This window comes from Phacochoerus africanus, chromosome 2 (assembly GCF_016906955.1).
Source record: "Phacochoerus africanus isolate WHEZ1 chromosome 2, ROS_Pafr_v1, whole genome shotgun sequence".
In the NCBI taxonomy this organism is placed as follows: Eukaryota; Metazoa; Chordata; class Mammalia; order Artiodactyla; family Suidae; genus Phacochoerus; species Phacochoerus africanus.
The window spans coordinates 51,995,988-52,016,923 of record NC_062545.1 but is presented as its reverse complement, the minus strand read 5'-3'; the positions used below and the strand labels follow the sequence as shown (position 1 = coordinate 52,016,923).

Below are 20,936 nucleotides of genomic sequence, written 5' to 3'. Positions count from 1 at the left end.
ATGACTCAGTGGTTAATGAACCCAAATAGCATCCATGAGGACACCAGTTTGATCCCTGGCCTCGCTCAGTGGGTTAAGGATCTGGTGTTGCTGTGAGCTGTGGAGCAGGTCACAGATGAGGCTCAGATCCTGAGTTGCCGTGGCTCTGGCATAGGCCAGCGGCTACAGCTCTTATTCGACCTCTAGCCTGGGAACCTCCATATGCCACTGGTGCAGCCTTAAAAGACAAAAAGACCAAAAAAAAAAAAAGATTGCTATCTGTCACATATCAGACCTACTCCCTGAACCCCCAAATCTCCCTTCCCAGGCTTACCGAACTAATAGGTGATGTTTCCCGGCTATGCCACGTGGCAGGATCCAGCCAGTAGTAATCCAAGTCACCTGTAGAACAGGAAGAAAATAAAAAGTGTAATGGCTTTAAAGTGGAGAATGCATCACCTAAGTACTACCTCTTCGATCTACAAAGTAAAGGGGTTGTGAATGTCACCATCTCCAGTGTGTACATCTCAGAGTGATACACACACCTGCACTGCAAAGGCTGTGACCTGAATCCCCGGAATGAATGTGTGTTACAAATGCGCTTTATACAATGGGAGGGTTATCTTTTACTCTCAGTCTAGAAACACACAAAAAGTATGAAAAGAACTAGGTTAATCCACCCATGCCCCCCTCAAAGGGCTACCCATGCCAATGCACCTCCTGTCCTCTGGTGATACTGGCTAAAACTGTATTCACTGAATGGAGATAAGTATTAAAATATTCTGTCTCCTCTCTGACTCTTATTTTAAATGATTTTTTATTTTTTCCATTATAGCTGGTTTACAGCGTTCTGTCAATTTTCTACTGTACAACAAGGTGACCCAGTCACACATACATATATATATTCTTTTTCTCACATTATCCTCCATCATGCTCCATCATAAGTGACTAGATACAGAGCTACCATATGACCCAGCAATCCCACTCCTGGGCATATATCCAACTCTTCTGAACTACATCATATCTTTCAAAATTATTCTCTGGTCTCTATCAGCTGAACAACTGGGCACATATTTTCAGGACATGGCATTAAAAATTACAAATCAAGAATAACTTCAGCAAAAGAGTACATACAGATGACTGACTATTCATTTTTAATAAAGCCATAAAAAAGACTTTAAAAAGTCTAACCTTGTAGACATAAATTTATAAAACTTTACTTTTGATTTTTTGGCTTAAAAATAAAATGTGAAAGAAAGCGTCTGAGAAAAAAAGAAAAAAATAATAATGGAAAGAAGCAGTGCCATTAGCATTTGCATAAAAAGGCCAGAGCGGGTAACCACATGAGAATAAATGACCTTTTACATTTTAAAGTTCAGATTAACTCAATGAAAGATGTTCTCCTCATGGATATTGAGAGAGAAAAAAGTTAGGTGAGTGCATTTAGAATGGATCATCAATGAGGCCCTACTGTACAGCACAGGGAACTAGATCCAATCTTTTGGGATAGAACATGATGGAGGACAGCATGAGACAAAGGTTATATATGTGTGTGTGTATGAATGGGTCACCATGCTGTGTAGCAGAGATCGGCACAACACTGTAAATCAACTAAACTTTAAATAAATAAATAATAGTGAGTAAAGCATGCCTGCCAACAGTGACACACCTAGCTCACTCTCAGGAAAATATGTTTGGCTGACTTCTGTGATGGTCAAAGAGAATTTTAGGTAGATGATACAAGCATGGTAAATGCAGGCAGTACAAAAAAAATATGATAGTCTGCAGACACAAAAAATCCATACACCTCAATTTCCCAGAAGCTGCTTCCCTTTTCCTTTTATACAATATCTTATAAAAGTCAGAGAATGTTATAACTACAATAATAAATACTAAAATGTTCTTCAAATATGTCATATAGATAACGGCAGTATATTCTATGAAACTATATTCTGCTAAAATTTACTCCACATGGAGTCCAATTCCCTCTCAAAAGCACAAACTTTAAAAGTTGTGTACATGGTTTGGTGATTATAGATTCCTAATGTTCTTCTGGACCTCCTTAGTGAATAGAATAAAAGTTATAAAAGTAAACTTTTTTTTTCTCCTTTATTTTTACTGTTTGTGTAACTTCATATTCTTATTTTTAAAGTTGCTTTGTTTTTAGTATTATGACACCTCACAAGAAAAACTATAATAACTAGTAATGATAAAATTAAAATTACTACGTAGTGGCTACAAATATCATTCAAAAAGATTACTGCAATTCGTAGAGCTCTTCCCTAAAATTTCACATACCTAGTAATTAGGCCTGATGACTCCTTAAATGCTGATTCATTCTGAAATACTGTGACAAATTAATAGACCCACTGAGATACTTGTGGGCTTGAAAGAGAAAAATTAGTCATTAAGTTGAAAGCTGCTTTAGAAGTCCTTAAGGTTAAAGAAATGACAAAAACCATTCCTATTTTAAAGGCTTCAAGGAAACAGTTCATTGTGCTCAGGAACTGACTTAGGTCTTAGAAACTGAACTCCCTGGGAATCCTTCTCTGACCCGTTCTTCAGATCCTCAAAAGGGGCTTCGACCTGGCTTCACTCACCTTTTCCTGAGAAAATCTAGATGTGCATATCTGGTGAATGTTTGCTGTGCAGAAAGGGCTCCTCAAATGCAAAGAACCAAGAGCTGATGTTTCAGATATAATTTGGTAATAAAACTGGGCGTACTTTCTTATGAAAACACTGCTTTCAAGCAATGGTATTCTATCACTTAAAAGCTTTTTAGGACAATGATCTTAATTAACTGGCTTAAGAAAGGGGAGGGTATATTTAGTTCACCAGGCCATTCAGGTGTCCAGCCAGAACTAATTCTTACATGAGTGTGCATATGCATGGAATAGAATTTGCAGCTTTAAAAACTGTTTTTTTTATTTTTATTTTTTTATTTTGGTCATACCTAGTGTGCTAGAAATCTACTAAAAATGACTAATAAATGTAAATGTAAAAGAAGACATTAAATATTTCAGCATACACTATTGTTTGCATATATTTTAGTACACCATTACAGTTCTCTCACATTCTGCACAGGTTTTCACAGTTTTCTTAGCACTAATTTCATCATCACCAGTTAAAATATAACATTTTTGCTTAAACGTGTACAAAAAATAAATTCTAAAATCTAAATACATAGTTTTTACAAGAAACAATATTGTTTCTTCTTTTCTTGTAATTATTGTTTTAAATATATTATTGACTTAAAGTACTCTAATTTGTCTTCATAAGACACATTTCTCTATTATTAATAGAATAAATGGCACTCAACAAAACTTCCTCCTAAAATATTCAGAGTCTAATAGTTCATTAATATAAAACATTTTACTTGATTACCTTCCTTAATAGGTGATTAAAGATATCTATTGCCAGGTGGCATAGCTACAAAATGATAGATTCATGGTATTTACTAATGGAATTGATACAAATGCGTTTTGCTTCTAATATTCAATAGAACTATAAAGGAGCAAATTTATTACTATTATTAATTTAGCTCCAGGAAATCTATCAGATGCTTCAGTCTACTGAAATGGCTCAAGTTCAAAAATATCCAAGTCCAGTGAAGTGTTATAATTTGAGCATTATTTTTTGTGAAGACTTTAAAAACAGACCTTAATTTCATCCTTTGTGAAAAAGCAGGTTAATTAAACTTTGTAAATAAACACACTGTTTTCATTGCATGAATTAAAAGTCAGCTAATGACACATGAGCTTTCTGTAAAGACAATTAGCTTCTCCTAAACCTCAGTCATTATGGTAAGAGTAACAATGTATGAACATGCATCACTATGATTTAAATTTTTGTACCTTATGATATCTAATGTCAAAGCACAAAAGATTCCAATAAAACCAATCATAGTCAATGAACAAAATATCTGCCAAATAATATAGGTGTGTGATTGTGTATATTAAAATTATAAGGAGAAAACCATAACTCTGGTTTCATACATTAAACATCTACTTAATGATTTATAGAACAGCTACATTTGACCAAATAGAATGTATATCTAATATGCAAGAAGAAAAAGAAAGGTTATTGACACCAAACCACAGTACTAGAAAATAAGGACTTCTGCATTGCCAGAAGAAATATACACTGCATTAATAACATCATTACAATGGATGATGATGAAAGATGGGACTCAACCAATTTCACGACTGACTCACAGTAACCCTGCACAATTTCTAACGCATATCCATAATTTTGCTATGTGTCATCTAAAAAAATAAATTATTCTTCCTATATAGAACAGATTTTCACCATTCAAAAAATTACAAAAATCAGAGTTCCCATCGTGGTTCAGTGGAAATGAATCTGACTAGCATCCATGAGGATCCAGGTTCGATTCCTGGTCTTGCTCAGTGGGTTAACGATCCAGCATTGCCATGACCTGTGGTATTGGTCACAGATGTGGCTTGGATCCCATCCTGCTGTGGCTGTGGTGTAGGCCAGTGGCTACAGCTCTGATTCAACTCCTAGCCTGGGAACCTCTATATGCCATGGGTGCAGCCCTAAAAGACAACAACAACAACAAAAAATTACAAAAATCATGGACCCAAAAATCAGAAGAATCATCCTTCCCAGAGGCTTCTTACACTTCTTTAAATTTTTCTTATTTTATTTTTGTTTATCCTCTCTAGCAGGATATGTGCTGAAACTCCATAAAATTAGATGAGTCCTAAGGTACTTTATTACCACATAGTACATAGAAAAATTATAATATTGGGCAAAAATATGTTTATCATATGTCTCTATGCAGAACATACACAAAAGCAAACTCAGTTCTAAGAACAAGCTTTTAATTTGAGACAAGGCAGGGTATTTTTAACACTGATTACTATGGTCAGCACACAAGTTAATGAATATTGCTTTGTTTATAATGCGATAAAAAACATTTATACATTTTATTTTATTTTTTATTTTATTATTCTAGCTTTAATTTTTATTTCTTGGATTTTTAAAATTTTTTATTACTCAATGAATTTATTGCATTTATAGTTGTACAATGATTATCACAATCCAATTTAATAGGATTTCCATCTCACAACCCCAGCGTATCTCCCCACCCCCCGAACGGTCTCCTTTGGAAACTGTAAGTTTTTCAAAGTCTGTGAGTCAGTATCTGTTCTGCAAAGAAGTTCATTGTGTATATTTACATATTTTAATTCAGTTTAATAGGTTATAAGAATATTCTTTTCATAGGCAGGAAATAAAATGCAAAGTCGAAGACTGAGATAACATCTTCACTACTGATTCATATCGTGAAAATCCCATTTTGAAATAGTTTCCTCCCATTTTTGAAGTTCATTTTAGAGAGTTCTATGCCTGCAAAGGCATGTTCACTCTCACCCCTAGATTATATCTAGTAACGGAACTAACTGGAATCAGTCAGCCATAACTGCTATACAGCAGAGCCCTAGAAAGCCTAATGTCATCTCAGTTAATTTAACAGTCGGGGATAAGAAACAAATACTATGTAACAGGACTTAGTATCTAGGCCTTAAAATAAAATGGGCAATATGCTTATTAACTTTAATCATTAACCATACAATCTGTACAATAGTAAATACTACGTGTACAGATGCAAAATCAAAAAATTGGCATTGACGATTGAATTTGTCAGTCTAAGTTCCTAGTATAGTAAAAATATTGGCCCTCAAATACTTTTTGAGGATTTCATTCAAAACCCCTGTCCACTCCACAATTTGATGGCAAATGCCATATAATTAAGTAGCAGATTTGTGTCCCCTGAACGCCAGGCCTGAGGTGGGGCTAGAAGTACCTCCGACCTATCAGTCTTCAGCAAAAACCTCTTCCATAATTCTTCAGTAACTTAAATTCCAGTTTCTGGTACAGGCCCAGGACACATATACAAAGTGTCATTCCTTATAAGAACAGTATCTCCGGCTATTAGGGATTTGTTAAAATTAGTGACTGTTCTCCAAATGCACCTTAGAAATTTCACTTTCAGAATTCCCATTTGTTCCCAATGTGGTCTATTGCTACCATTAAAACCACAATACTACTGTCTCTCTCTCTGGTATATAAATTTCACAGTTCAAGTAAATGCATCAGCTATTATTTATTAAGTTAATGAGATGTCAAAGATGTTTGCATTCAGAAATTATTTATACTCAATAGACCCTCCAGAGGTGAATTACTCCTAGAGAAAGATTAAATATTTGCCTGCAGGCCTGTGGTGCTGTCTCTGTGATTTATAATCTTAGGGCACAGGAAAGAAGCCTGGTGGCTGATCTGGGAAGGAGAATTTTCTCTCACTCATCCCAACCCTTCCGTTTTTAGGAAAGTTATCTTGATAACAACCCATCGATCCTAGAATTCTACCCTCTTTTATAAAATGGGGTGTGGATACCACTTTCTCACAAGTGTTTCATGCGGCTTAAATGAGGTATGTCAGTTTTACAAATTGTAATGAACTTTAGAAATGCATGTTATTTTCTAATCAGATAAATGAGATTAAGAATATGAAATCATGGTATTGGAGATCAGACTGATAAGGAAGAGGCAATCATAGTCAAAATACACATAGTATCAGTAATCTTTCCAAAAGATGACTTGAAATGGGCTTAGAGAAATGTTAAAATGTTAAAGTCATACTGTTTATGAAAATTATTAATTGGCCTGGTATAAAATAGATGCTCAAATGTTCAGAAGGAAACAATTATTTCTGGCTTCCTCTTCCTGTTAATTTCCACAAAGCCAGTGGGAGCCTAAGGTATGAAGAAAACGGTGACTTTCACGGAGATGTTATCTATTCTTTGAGATGTATACAGATTGACCTAACCAAAAACACCTGAAGTAACGAATGTGATCAGGTTTCACTATGTATCTTTAATCTGAAAATGAGCATTCTGCCATTTATTCTTTATATGATCATATTTTTATGTGGGCAAATAAAACAATTCTGGTGTATAGTAATATATTTGTGACTGAAAGTTTCCATATCGTGAAATAAGTAAGCTATATTTTATCCCTTCATATTTTTTTTCTGATGACTCAAGGTATCCCTGAAAATCTTTCTTTGAAACCAGTCTGTATTATGCCTTAAAATTATTTGGTACACACATTAGTTATGAATGTATTTTAATATTTATATTTGAATAGGTTATAAGATTCCTAGCTTTCTAATATTTCTTTTGTTAGCTTATATTCCTAACAATAATATAAATAATAACAATATTGATGGTCCTAAAAAAATTATAAATTTAAAGATGTAGAAGTTCTCACTGTGGCATAGCGGAAATAAATCCAACTAGTATCTATGAGGAGGCAGGTTAGGTCCCTGGCCTTACTCAGTGGGTTAAGGATCTGGTGCTGCCGTGAGCTGTGGTTTAGTTCACAGATATGGCTTGGATCCTGTGTTGCTGTGGCTATAGTATAGGCCGGCAGCTGTAGCTCTGATTTGACCCCTAGCCTGGGACTTCCATAGGCCATGGATGTGGCCCTAAGAAGCAAAAAAAAAAAGAAAGAAAAAAAATTAAATGTAATAGGGTCATTCTGGAGGATGGGGATTTGGGAAAGCACAAAAAATGTTGTAGATTTACTTTAAATAGGCTAAAAGACATAGAGAAATAAAAAGCTATTTAAGATCATAAACATTAGTTATCAGTTTGATTTTTTCCTACTTTTAAATGTTACATAAGTTTTCACTTTTAAGACTATATAAAGTTTCAGGGTTCAGAAATACTCCCCCCGTACTATGATGCTTAGTGATGTCTGTATCCTTGACCTCTATATTGACCTGATGCTACAGGCCTCCAAAGAAGCCAGTAAATTAAAATTTCTGAAACTTTTGAACAACATCAACAACAGAAAACACACACACACAACACCCCTTTGTGCCTCAGAATAATAAAAGAGAGATGTTTATGGTCTTCAGGAAATCTAGAGCAGACTGCATTTATTAACCATAGTAAATAATAATAAAGTGTATCTGAAGAAAGGTCTGAGGGTATCAATGACAGGGCAAAAGGAGGTGCACATGTCTTGGTTTAGAGAAGGGTGAACTTCATATGTAAACACGGTTCCAGGCTTCGTGACTGACCCATACCTTCCCCAGAATCTACATTAGAAAGAACAGCAAAGTACCCCGGCAAGCAGAGCACAAAATTAACCATCTCAGGGACCCTTCTTTCTTTTTTCCCAATATGGGGACCCTTTATAATCAGACTCAGGGAGGTGCTGCCCACAGGAGGGGGTGTTTCACTGCGACTTTCCAACTGACCAGGCTTCCACTTTGACACTGAGTACTCCATTCACGGGGAAGACCGGCTGTCACGTGCAAAGTCTTGGAATAACCAGCCAGGAAACCCTGTGGAAAAAACCGGGGTTTATTTGTTTTCATTGTCTGGGGACTGGGTGTTAAGCACAGGTTTAAGAAGCTGTGGTGCTGGGCAAAGTCACAAATGGAGACAGTACAGGAAAGCGCTCTGGATGCAAACAGCCCTGATAGAGGAAAACACCGGTTTTGAACCAGACCTCATGCCCAGGCAACACTCACTAGCAAAACAGCATAACCTGCAATGATCCTGCATGTCCAATCAGTTTCCCAAAGACACGGAAATGAAAAATAGGGACATCAATATACTATCTTGGCTGTAGTGATAGAAATAACAAGAGTAATACTCCAGTGATGACGAAGATGAATTTGAAGGGTACACAGAACAAAACAAGATGTACTCATGAGGGGTGGATACTGCTTATCATTGAAAAATATATTGTGAAGCTACAAAAGAGTACAAAACAAATTCACTCTAGCAACCGTTCTGGTAACAGAAACAGATGTTTTAAACCCAGACCTTCTGCCAAGTAAATTACTGTAAATAACTTAGGTTATTTTTCTTTTCTTCTTAATTTTGTTGTTCCTTTGTCTTTGTTTTTATTTTGGCTATGCAAACTAATGATTTCTAGATATATGGCATGGATTTTTTAAAGTTGGAAATTCCCTGCATGACAGTGGGAAAACACCAGGCAAAGAAATCTGGACATCATTTTATGCCTCCACATTATTTGAGAGAAAAACCTGAAGTGCTCATACTCATACACATCTCAAAGGCTAGCCGCAAGAAACCAGGTTGCAAAACACTGCAATCTCACTGGCCCAGATGCTCACTGCCGTAGTGCCAACGTGCTCAGGCTGTCCAGAGGCCTGGCCTTTCAACTGTGCTCCCACTCCAGGTGACAGAAGGAACAATGCAAGTGAGGGAAAGCACAAAGCAAATGGAAGGAGAGAGGCCCGCTCACAAACACATATGCACAGCACACCTGCTGTGGATCACAAAGCAAACACAGCTCAGGGTGGTCAGAGACTCACCTACTGACACAGGAAAGGAATTCTCTTCGAAAACCCCTCCGTGTTTAAGGTTTGGGTCAGTGAGTTCAGAATTACATTTCGAATATAATAATTCAAAATATATTCCCCTTAAACTCGCATTCCAAAACCTGTTCCTTTAAAAATTCAGGATATCTTGCTGGTCTTAAAAGTACTCAGTGTGGTTTCCTGGCTGGCCTCAAGTGCGGTTGGAGAAGGATGGATGGGGTTCCATTCAGGACTACAAGGAAACCTCTACCCAAGGTGCTGGCTCTTTAAACCCACGACGCTAAAGTCGCCCAGCTGCACTGATCGACCCAATACACTGTCCCTGGAGATTTCTGAAATGTTTAACTTAAAGCAATAATACAGAGAGAAAGGTCTCTGTGAGGGAGATACAGTAAATCCATTTAGCTATTCTAAACTCAAGCTTTGCAGGAACCCAGGCCAGCAGAGAGCCAGGCACACTATCCGCACAGTTCCCTTCCCCTCTCCACCCCACTTCTTTTCCTGTATTGTCTGTCATCATATTATAGAGATCACCGTGCAGACCACACCTATGCTACTGACCATCTTCTCCAGGAAACTACACAGAAGAAATGTCTCTCTGGTGTATCAGGGCAAAACCGTGTGCACTTCAATAACTGGTTTACTTTCATGTTAAGGATGCTGTAAATTTTGAACTAATGACCTTTTACTGCGTCAGGATGTTTATGGTTAAATCTACAGGTGAAACATCTGCCCTTATTTTCTCTTGCTGATCTTTAGTACATGTCTTGAACTGATTGCATATGGCTATATTTTTACATTTTGAAAGAAATGTCAAGTTGCTTTTGGTATGAAGGTAGATTTGAAAGTGGAAATTAAAATTAAATGATTATACACAAAACATCATTTAATGTATTTACTGTAAACTCTTTTCACTAAAATATGGATTTTTTTTCTATCCTTCAACCTCAAAATATCTTTGATTCAATGAGAGATAACTAAAGCACAACTGATGTACAGATGTTAGCTTATCTGGAGCTTAAACATGAACATTCGGTTATAGCAAATTATCGTACCCTATTTGAGAATCTTGCCAAAAAATGGAAAGTGGAAAAGGCTTCTCTTCTGGCAAAAACTAGTATCACAGATCTGAGCTTCTCGACTTTATTTCTTCAAAGGAAAGACCTTTACTCATAATTTTACAGTCACAATCACAAGAAAGTTTCTCTGGCGTTGAACGCCACAGGACCGCTGAAGATGCACATTGTCAAAGAACAAGAGGGTTGATGCAAACATGTCGACAGAAATAAGAAGTCACAGAGAAAGGGGGCAGGCAAACTGAGAAAAAAAGCACAATAACAAATCAAGCAGATTGGTTATGGCTTTAGGTGCTCTGAACACTTTGGTCCTGTGCATAGCGCTGAGAATAGAACTACATTAATGGGCAACATCGTAAACTGATGTTAAAACAATATCCACTGAGCAACAACCAAAAAATTACTTTAGGGTATGTGAATTTTTATGAAAACCAGATGAAATGCTCTTTTCTGCCCCCCTACTTTAAAAAACAAAAAAGAGTGATCGTCAATTCTGATGAGAAAGATGTTAAATAAAATAATGTAAATGAATAGCATCAAGAACAAGGTGGTTGGCAAATATTTAGCATATTGGAAAACTCAGCTATCCAGAATGAGGGATTTGAAGCTAAGTTTTTACAATTCCAAAATAAAATAATTACTCATCAATCCTAGGAACAAGAGAGACAGGGAGTAACTATGAAATACTGCTTTGGATTTATCATGTGTTAAAGAAAGGATTCAATGCACTATAAACATTATTTATTTGCACTCGTTGAATGTTATATTTTTACATTTTGTGAATACAGAGCAGAAAAAAATGGGAAATATAGGGTTAATTGCATAATGTCCTCCACACAGAATGACTGAACTGTCTTCTAAATACTCTTACCAAAATGAATGTCTCTCAAGTAAGCATAAAGTAAACAAAACTATCTTTTCTAGGGGATTAATTATGTAACTGAGTTAAATTATGAAATTAATAGATATTTATTGAAAAAAATTGAAACTGAATACTGTTAGCACTGATACCCAAAATTTTCATTAATATTAAAGCTGAAAATTGGAGTCCACGTCGTGGCTCAGTGGAACCTGACTGGGAACCATGTGGTTATGGGTTTGATCCCTGGCCTTGCTCAGTGGGTTGAGGATCCGGCATTGCCGTGAGCTGTGGTGTAGGTCACAGACTCGGCTTGGATCCCGAGTTGCTGTGGCTGTGGCATCGGCCGGTGGCTACAGCTCCAATTAGACCCCTAGCCTGGGAACCTCCACATGCCGCGGAAGCGGCCCACGAAATGGCAAAAAGACAAAAAAAAAAAAAAGCTTAAAATTGAAATCACTTTTTAACTATTTTATGAAAATGATTAAATTAAATGTTATTTCAAGAATGCTAAAAATAATTTTTCACATTTTATAATGCAAATTTTATGAATCCATAAAATATTTAAGTACATTCTCCCCATAAATATGAGCATATTTAAGATCAATCAAATAACTCCAATGATCTTGGCAACATAAGATCATTATATTGCACCTGATTTCCATATAAAGAAACCTAAATTTTAGCTAAAATGCCTTGCTGATCACAGCAAGAATGAACAGAGGAAATGGATAGAATCTCTAAGAAATACCAAATTATTATAGTAATTATAATAGTTCCAATGTTAAGAAAAGAATCACAGTTTACCTTACTCTTTCCTACCAAATATATTTATTTTATATATACTTAAATCCAATTAAAGGCTCCTCTCATTTTAAAATGAGTCATCTCCTAAACTCAGCCTCATTTTCCTTCCACCTGGCAAGACTGGAAGTATCATTTAGTTTTAGGTATAAGTTTATTATTCATATATGAAATACATTTTTAAGAACTTGGATTAAGTAATTGTTGAAACTGTATTCTAATAGCTAAATACTTATTTTCCAAATGAGAAACTCTGTATTACCCTAGCTACACTACTTTTAATTTTTTACTGTGGAAAGGGACCAAAACAATGAAAGACAATATCTTGATAGCCTTTATAATCTCACTTTTTACCAAGAATTTTGACAGGTTTGTTTGTTTTCCAAAGTGACACACTAATTATTTTGGTGATAAAAATTACAAACACACACACATCTTTGGGCTTACCACAATCATTGAGGTAATTATCACTGCATGATATTTTAGATCAAACATCCAGATATGCAGTTAGTTGACAAGCATGAAAAATGCACCCATTGCAAGTGGGCAAGTGAGCTCTGTGAAACCAGCCAGGGCTGGTGGTGGAGACTAAAGAGTGTGTTCACAGATGGTGTACTCCAAACTCCAAAGGGACAACTTCAAGCAAAAACTCTAAAGAGGGATCCTTATCCTCAGGACAAAACATGGATTTCTCATCAATACTCTAAGGGTCTTTCAGATTAAAATGACACTTTGGAAGCTTTTATTTCGTGCTCAACTTTTCTATCACTTTCATGCCTTCACCGAAGAGCTCTGACTATAGTAAAATCTACCGGACTAAAGCAAACCTTATATAGAGACTTCTGTACCAATATGTCTGATCTAAAACAAGACTTCTAAGTCAGGGCATCACAGCATATTGGGCAAGGAAGTCTATTGTCAGTAATAAACAAGCCCCAGCCAGCCCTTCAGGTGCAGCTGAAACAGTGCTGACCCAAGAAAGTGCAGTCCCTATTCATCTAAATAAAGTACACTAATTGGATAGGGATACGGATAGGGATAGGGATAGGGAAAGGGATAGGGAAAGGGTTAGAATTTTCCATCATTCCTAGTCCCTTGACTTAGATCAATGTATCTAATTATTCATTTATCCTATAGAGAGTTAGGCTTGGGATAGACTTTTTGCACAGTGATCTGAAGTAACATAGCCCATGAAAACGGTATTGAAGCATTTTTAAGCAAGGAGCATTTTGAAGCAGGTCTTCCCAAGTGCGGGCTGAGGCCTGGGGCCCACCCCTGGACCAGGGTCTCTGCCTCAGCTAGCACCGGGTGCGGGGATGCTGCCCATCTCTCCCACTGCCCTATGGCAATTCGGGGACCTTGGGTGTATTCACTAACCTCAGAACAGTAACACATCACCTTCAAACGTACAGGACTTTTTTTCTACTTCATGTCAAGTACTTTGCTTTTGTGATCTTTAAGGCAAGGTTTATAACCTGGGTTACCTGAGCTTTTTTTACCTGGTCTGTACAAGGGGAGCAATATACTCTTTAAAATTGTATACATAAGTTTATGTGCATAAGCATTTTTCTGTGGGGAGCCCGTTGCTTCTTTTACTTCTCTGAAGGATCCATGATCTCTCCCCAAATTAGGAGCAAATGATTGAAGGATGAAGGAGTGACTCAGCTTGGGGCTCTGCTCTACTGTCTTGGTGTCTTACCTCCAGCTCCCAGAATTAACCTCCCCTGCAGGGCCTTCACCTCAGTGGAAGGCTTTCACAAAGACCCCCATTTAAGCTAGACGCTAAGGAAATCCAGAAACCATACTCAGAGAAGATGAGCTTCGTCACTACATACAAGGGCAAGGTAATTCATTCAGAAAGCACCTTCATGAGCTATCAAGATTCTAATAAAGCATATTTTTTAAAGATTTTATCATCAGTAGGCAAGAGAAATACTGCAGAGTAGTACAGACAGGCTACTCTTTTCCGATGAGTGCCTTGATTTCAAAGATATTTGCCCAAGGGGAAAATACTGAAAAAATAATAAACTTTATATAATCTAAGTTATTAGAAAACACAATCTTGAAATAAAACTAAAATTTCAAAGTGAATAAAAATTGTTCCAATGTGGTCCTGCATAGAAGTTAAGAACAAGCTTCAAGGACTAAGCATTCTTGAGAGAAAAAAGAAAAAAGAAAAAACATTGCAAAGCTAATTGCTTCTTCCTACCAAAAAAAACTTCAAAAGCTATTAGTAAGTCTAAAGTATATGACATTATCCTATTGAAAAACTGTTTGTTAAAACCTACCATCTATTTCTATCAACATGCCCCCCCTTTCTTTTTTTCCTGAAGTTGGCTTTAATTTTATGCGTTCAATTTTTAGAGTTTGTCAGAATGTATCTCCCAGGACTTTACAACTTATACAACTCATATAAAACCTTCTCTGAAACAACCGTTTTAAATTAACCAGGCATTCAAAGTTTTTGGTTGCATTTCTGCAAAAAATTAGTCAACTCATTACATGATGACAGCCATTTCCTTCTTAATGACTAGAGATGGCATATTTGAAGTAGGCTGTCCGAAACCTAAACCCACTTCATCAGCCTGCAATTTACGGGCAAGATAATAAATACTGTAAAAGTCTTCTTAATTATTGATATGTTTATATTTATGAGATAATTACTTCTTTCATTGATTCATTTATGTTATAGTTTGGCATCGTGCTTCTTCCCAAAATTCCTGGCCTCAGAAAATTGAGAAGAACAGAGAATATTTATTTTATTGATTAAAAGTGTCCATGGATTACCTGGAGAAGTATAGGGAGGAACATGTACTTGCTATTTCCCAAATACCTTCCTTCATTCCTTTAACAGAGGTCTCTTCGGGAACATTCCCAGGCAATACTTTAAAATGAGAATATCTTCTCTTGACGAGTTTTCTAACCCCGAAAATGACTAACAGCACCATGGAAAGTGGGAGGAGATCTGAGCAGAACATCTTCTGAACCGCTTTACTAAGAAAGTCCCCGCACTCCTATGTGCATGTGTAGAGACCATAAACCACACAGATGGGCTCCTCTGTGCTGGACGGAGAAGTCCGCCAGGTGGTCCAACTTCTACCACTCACACACATGTGTGGGAATGGGAACCATTACGGCCTCAGCCTTCCCCTAAGGGTGGCATCTGTCACCAAGACCCCATAACGATGACCATGAACTCAAGAGACATGACCTCTATCAGCGAGCAATGAACAGCCAATCTGCAAGCACAATTTGCAACCAAATCCTTCTATTCTCTCCCAAACACGCATTTAATGTGTCTAGACCCGTGGGTGGGAACTAGCCTGGGCAGGTAGCTCTCCGATTCACACTTTCACAAGGGGAGGTGGCTGGACTCTTCCTTTCCAGCTGCCTTTGGTCTTTGGATCCTAGGCTTGCTCTCAGTGGAAAGGGGACCTCTCAAAAGTCCTCAGCTGAGAAAAGCAGGCGAGCTTTTTCCTCAGAGGCCCTCAGGGCACGCACTGTGCCTGGGAGGGAGGTGGGCCGGCCGCATCCCCGGCAGGTGTCCAGGGAGCTGCACCTCTGCATCAGCACCGCACCCGCTGCAGCGGGACACGCGCCTTGCCGCCTGCCCGTCCAGAGGCCATAAGGCTGCCAGCAGGTGCCCTCAGGACACTAAAAACTCCTCAGTGCCTATTTGGCAAAAGAGCTGCAATGGAGCCAGGAGATTTACTAGTTTAATTTAAAAGAGCCGTAATCTCCCTTTCAAAATAGCCTCAGCTGCTAAAACACTGCAAAGGAAAACAGGGAAGACTCAAAGAGCCTCCCTTTATTGAGAGGAGGGGTCTTTTCATGCACAGACACCGTCAGATGATCTTGAGTTCCTGATAAATGTTATACCATCCCCCCTAGAAGAACAACAGAGTCTTTATTCAAACTGGCAGGATGGAAATAGGGGGCCAGAAGGGGTGAGTTACTCTGTCCCCCAAGGTCACACACTCAAATCCCTGACCCCAAGCACTGCCTCACCCTTTCTTTCCTTTGGTCTGGGCTCTCTGCTCCCCTCACCCCAACAGTGTTCCCTTCAGTCCACAGCTTAACGTCCCCCCAGAAAACAGGCATTTCCATGACATGCTCTGAAGTCAGGGCTTCCAGTCACAGAAAACTAGGCCTCAGTAGCCTCTGTCTAAACACTTCAAAATAACAACCTATTGTTATTAACTATAATTATAATAACAATCTATTAACTTAAGCCTTTCCTCTTTTTAGGAAGATTTGAGCTCTGAAGCATTCTGATTTCAATAAAACTCAGTGAAAAGGGGAAACAACTTTGTTCAATCAGAAAAAGAAAACACCTACTTTCTGAATCAAGGGTATATTATACATATATCAAGTTGAGTTAAATACTAACTAAACTTTAGCAACCGAAATGTACACATCAGATATTCATTTAAAACATGAGACATGAAAATAATTTCATACAGTGCAACTAGACAGATGATCACCACTGCATTCTAAAATGATAATATATTTGTAATTTCCACATTCAAAGAAACTAAATACTGCCAGAAACTAAATGAAGCATTTCAGTATTTTACTCTTTAGAATAATTAAGCAATAAATTCCATTCATTTTACATTTATGCATAAGATGAAGATTAGAGCTTAGTTTACCTGTTCCTGAGTGCAACGTATGAAATCGTAGAAGCTGCAGAAACCCAGCAAACATAACAGCAGCACCGGAGGGGTTAAATAGAGGCTGCTGGAATCAGATTACTAAATTCTAGCTAGCAATGGCAGAAAATACACAACACAGTAAAAAAATCCACCGAAATACAAAAGAAATGTTAAATAATATTCCCTGCGGTCCTTGCATTCTAAATCAAAACCCCAAAAAGAGCCTGCAGTGTCCAACATTATACAACGGTGACACAAAACAAGGCCATAAGTGCTGCTCTCATCAAAACAGATCTCTGCAGTGTACAAATTCTCATTGATTACCGCATTGATCTATAATGTTCTGTGCTATGCTAAAGAGGTTCCCACTGTAGCAAACACCAAGGCTCTGGTAGGTTCGCAATTAACCATTTCCTGAAACAATGCACCTTCCTGTAGGCAGATATGTGAAACGCTCTGGTCCCTTAAAGCTACCCCTGGAGAGAAGACTCAGGCAGAGGCTTGAAAAGCTCCACCTCTCATCCCCCCAGTGACATTTCACAAAGATATCCATGGGCTAAGATGACAAAGGTGAGCAGACCCCTGCTGGCCCGTGGACCAGGGAACACTCACCTGAGATGATTTGATCCCATTATCAATTACTGGCAACGGTCCTGCCAAGCCCTGTGTAACTGATCACTTCCTCTGCAGTTTCCCTAGCTGAGATCTTACTCAGCCCAATGACAACTGGCAGCAAGGAGGAAGCCTGAGCCAGGAGTGCACGGGTGACTGCTGGGAACAGGACAACGTGCTTCTTTGGGCTGTGCTGGGACGGCCAGGCTGGCACGCAGGATGGCTCATATCCAAGGGGCAAAAGGACAAGCCAAACCAGTATAGCTGGGAGTTGTGGGGGATGGGATGGGCTCGCAGTTCTGGTGTTTTTATAGATGCAGGTCTCTGATGATTGCAGAGCCACAATTCATGATTCATGAGACTTTTCTCACCTAGACACAGAATCACCAGCCTCTCACTATGTCCCCTACATTTACTCTATCCCTCCAGACCACGTATTACAAAACCACAGCAATGCCCACAACAAAACTAGCTGGCCTGATGTCACACCTCCAGTTTCACTTTATTGTGGTATATCATTAAGTTTCCAGGAACCATAGCAGGCAACTATACACTTCTCTAAATAGGGAATATTGAAAAGTAGAAAGCGAAACGGTCAAATGATAATAAAGGGAGAATTCAGACCCAGATTTCATTTAGTTCAACTAAACGTACTGTGTTTACTTAAATTATTGACAATTATCAAAAGTAATTTCCATATAAGGAAAAAATTAATTCTGAACCATGGATCATCCCATATTCACCAAAGCAAGTGCTAAAGAGCCAGAAACAAATGGGCTCATCTGAACATTACCTTCTCCTCTTAAAAGAACATTGTTTTGGTCTCTACTTACAATCCATTTTTTTTTTTTTGTCCTTTTGCCTTTTCTAGGGCCGCTTCCCACGGCATATGGAGGTTCCCAGGCTAGGGGTCAAATCAGAGCTGTAGCCACCAGCCTACGCCAGAGCCACAACAACACAGGATCCGAGTAGCATCTGCAACCTACACCACAGCTCACGGCAATGTCAGATCCTTAACCCACTGAGCAAGGTCAGGGATCGAACCCGCAACCTCATGGTTCCTAGTTGGATTCGTTAACCACTGTGCCAAGATGGGAACTCCAGAATCTTTTTTTTTCTTTACCCCAAACTTCCAAGTATGCTTTATGAAACTGGCTTGAGTGAAACATTGGCTACATGGTCGTTGTTTGAAAAGGAAAAGGGAAATAGGCATTAATGGAATGATTCTGTGCCAAATACCGTGCAAAATAAGCATGTTAATTATATTTAATTCATTTATTTCTCAAAGGCATGTGGCAAAATTAATATTATTTATCCCACATTACAGATGAGGCTCAGAGAGGCTACTTCACTTGGTTAGGTCATGTGGTTTATGATGAGCAGAGCTGAGGGTTGACTGTGGTTTTGTCTGACTGGGACACCCAGCTCTCCCCTTTATACCTTAGGTAGGAACTGCTGTGTTTATTTCCATAGCTTACCTTAAAGTTGTGTGCCAGTTTTTGCTAAAGTGCTAGTAATCGTGCGTGGAAAACTGGTGAGGCAGGAGAGGCCAATATTCACCCGCCTCCATTTCCCACATTTGGAGCCAGTGAGGATTCTCAGACCAGTTTACAGGGCTAAACTTACACCAGTTGGAATTTAAATTTCTATTCCTGTGGCGCTGTCATAAAGATGCACAAATATCAGGGTCTGAAGAGGGAGCTGCTGGCCCAACATGTACACTGATTAAAAGTTGTGGAAGGAGAGTCAAACTTTCAACAACCAAATACTCATCTCCCACCACAGAATTTTTCTTTTTTTTTTTTTTGGCCACACCAGCAGCATGCAGAAGTGCCCAGGCCAGGGATAGAAACTGTACCACAGCAGTAATCTGAGCCACAAACAGTGATAATCCTGGATCCTTAACCTGCTAGGCCACTGGGGAACTCTCTGACACCACATAATTTGATTTGGCTGAAATATAAGAGCCCATGGATCTGATAGGCCAAGGTAGGCTAAGCCAACTGAGTTAAAACAGTTTCCCACACTGCATGCAACTATTACTGTGTCTGAATTTTGAGAGCTTTCTTTTTTATATTTCTTCTATTTCTTTTTTTCTCATTTATTACCAAGAGTGGGCTTCAAGTCATACAATCATTTGAATGTTGGTAATTTAATATCTATCCCTCTTTTCATCTTATAAATTTGTATTAATGTGGCATAATTATCTTGTGTTATCTACATGGTAACCAATGGTGTTTCTAACAAAAGATGCTTGATAAACCAAGCAAGGTCTCTGAAAATGATACACACAGCCTTCATAATTACAGAATCAAACTAGAAAACCAACATTAGAAGGGGCTAATGTTGACCTTATTTTGAAAGACCCTTTCACTCCTATCTGAGTACCACATTCTCCAAGATCCCATGAACAGTAACAACTGTCCTTCACTGAGGCCGCCATCCACATGTAATTAGGAAAAAATAGCCTATTTTCATCTGTCAATTCCCAAATTTATATTAACAGTATGGACTTATTTAAAACATTGCTGCCACTCTGTCCCTTTTGAGCCACACATATCCCTCTCTGAGATTACACGTTTCTTAGCTTCCCACTCAGCTGTGATTCCACAACCACTTCACAGGCCCTCAGGATAATTTCCCTTAAGAGACAACATATGAAACTTAGTATCAACTGCAATTTTGAACTTACTTCACATATACCACTGACCTTGTGGTTCTACAGTCTAGGTCAAAGCCCATGCTTATGGAAAGGTGTCAGTTCTTTCGTAAGACTGCAGGCTCCATTATTTAGAAAAAGTGACACAAACTCCCTATTTGGGACTGGCTTCTGACCCAGACCAAGGTCAGACTAATAATAACCCCAATCTGTCATGTCTTCCTCAACCTGAATGTCTTCCTCATTCTTTGAACATGAGCTAGCAAAGCACGAAAAACATGCACTACAAAAAAAAAAAAAAATGCATGCACAATTCAACAACTAGCTACTGTTTTCTCTTATTTTCAGATAACATTGACAGTCTGACATTTATATCTTTCTTATATGATTAACTGTTTTCCAATATTTAGGGGTATCTTGAAAAAGACTGACGATCAAGAAAAAGACTGACGACCAAGCTGGGGGTTGGAAACTTTGTTGAGAAAATGGAACAAAATCCCATCCAACCTGACACACCCTGGGAACAGTTCCACTGGAAAAACAGATACAGAGGAATGTTAAACAGACGTGTGTCCACCTGAAGACATAATGAAGAGGAATTCCCACACCCAGACTCACTCTCTGTCGCACCTGCTCTCCGGGCCTCCATGGTTCCCTCTTCAGAGCCAATGGACCTCACTTCTTCCCACCCTTCTGAAGACACAGGGATTCCAGGTGCACACATGACAGCAGCCTTGCAAAGAAATCCAGCCAAGTGACTTTCAGCCTCGCTTTTAAGCAAGCTCAAGATCTATGAAGAGCGTTCAGTGCCCCCTGCACCCTTTGGCTTACACCCCTGAACAACGTGGAGGTAAAGAGCCGCAGAAGATGGAAAGAAAGGAAGGCTGGTGTGAGTGTAAGAAAG

At 38.4% G+C, this 20,936-nt stretch overlaps 1 protein-coding gene across 1 annotated transcript in view; it reads right to left on the bottom strand.

Moving 5' to 3' along the window:
- Window positions 1-20,936, bottom strand: part of RIMS1 (regulating synaptic membrane exocytosis 1) — a 461,151-nt gene that overhangs the window by 169,600 nt on the left and 270,615 nt on the right. The window contains 1 exon segment of the mRNA XM_047760358.1: window positions 314-381. Coding sequence (XP_047616314.1) covers window positions 314-381 — 68 coding nt within the window.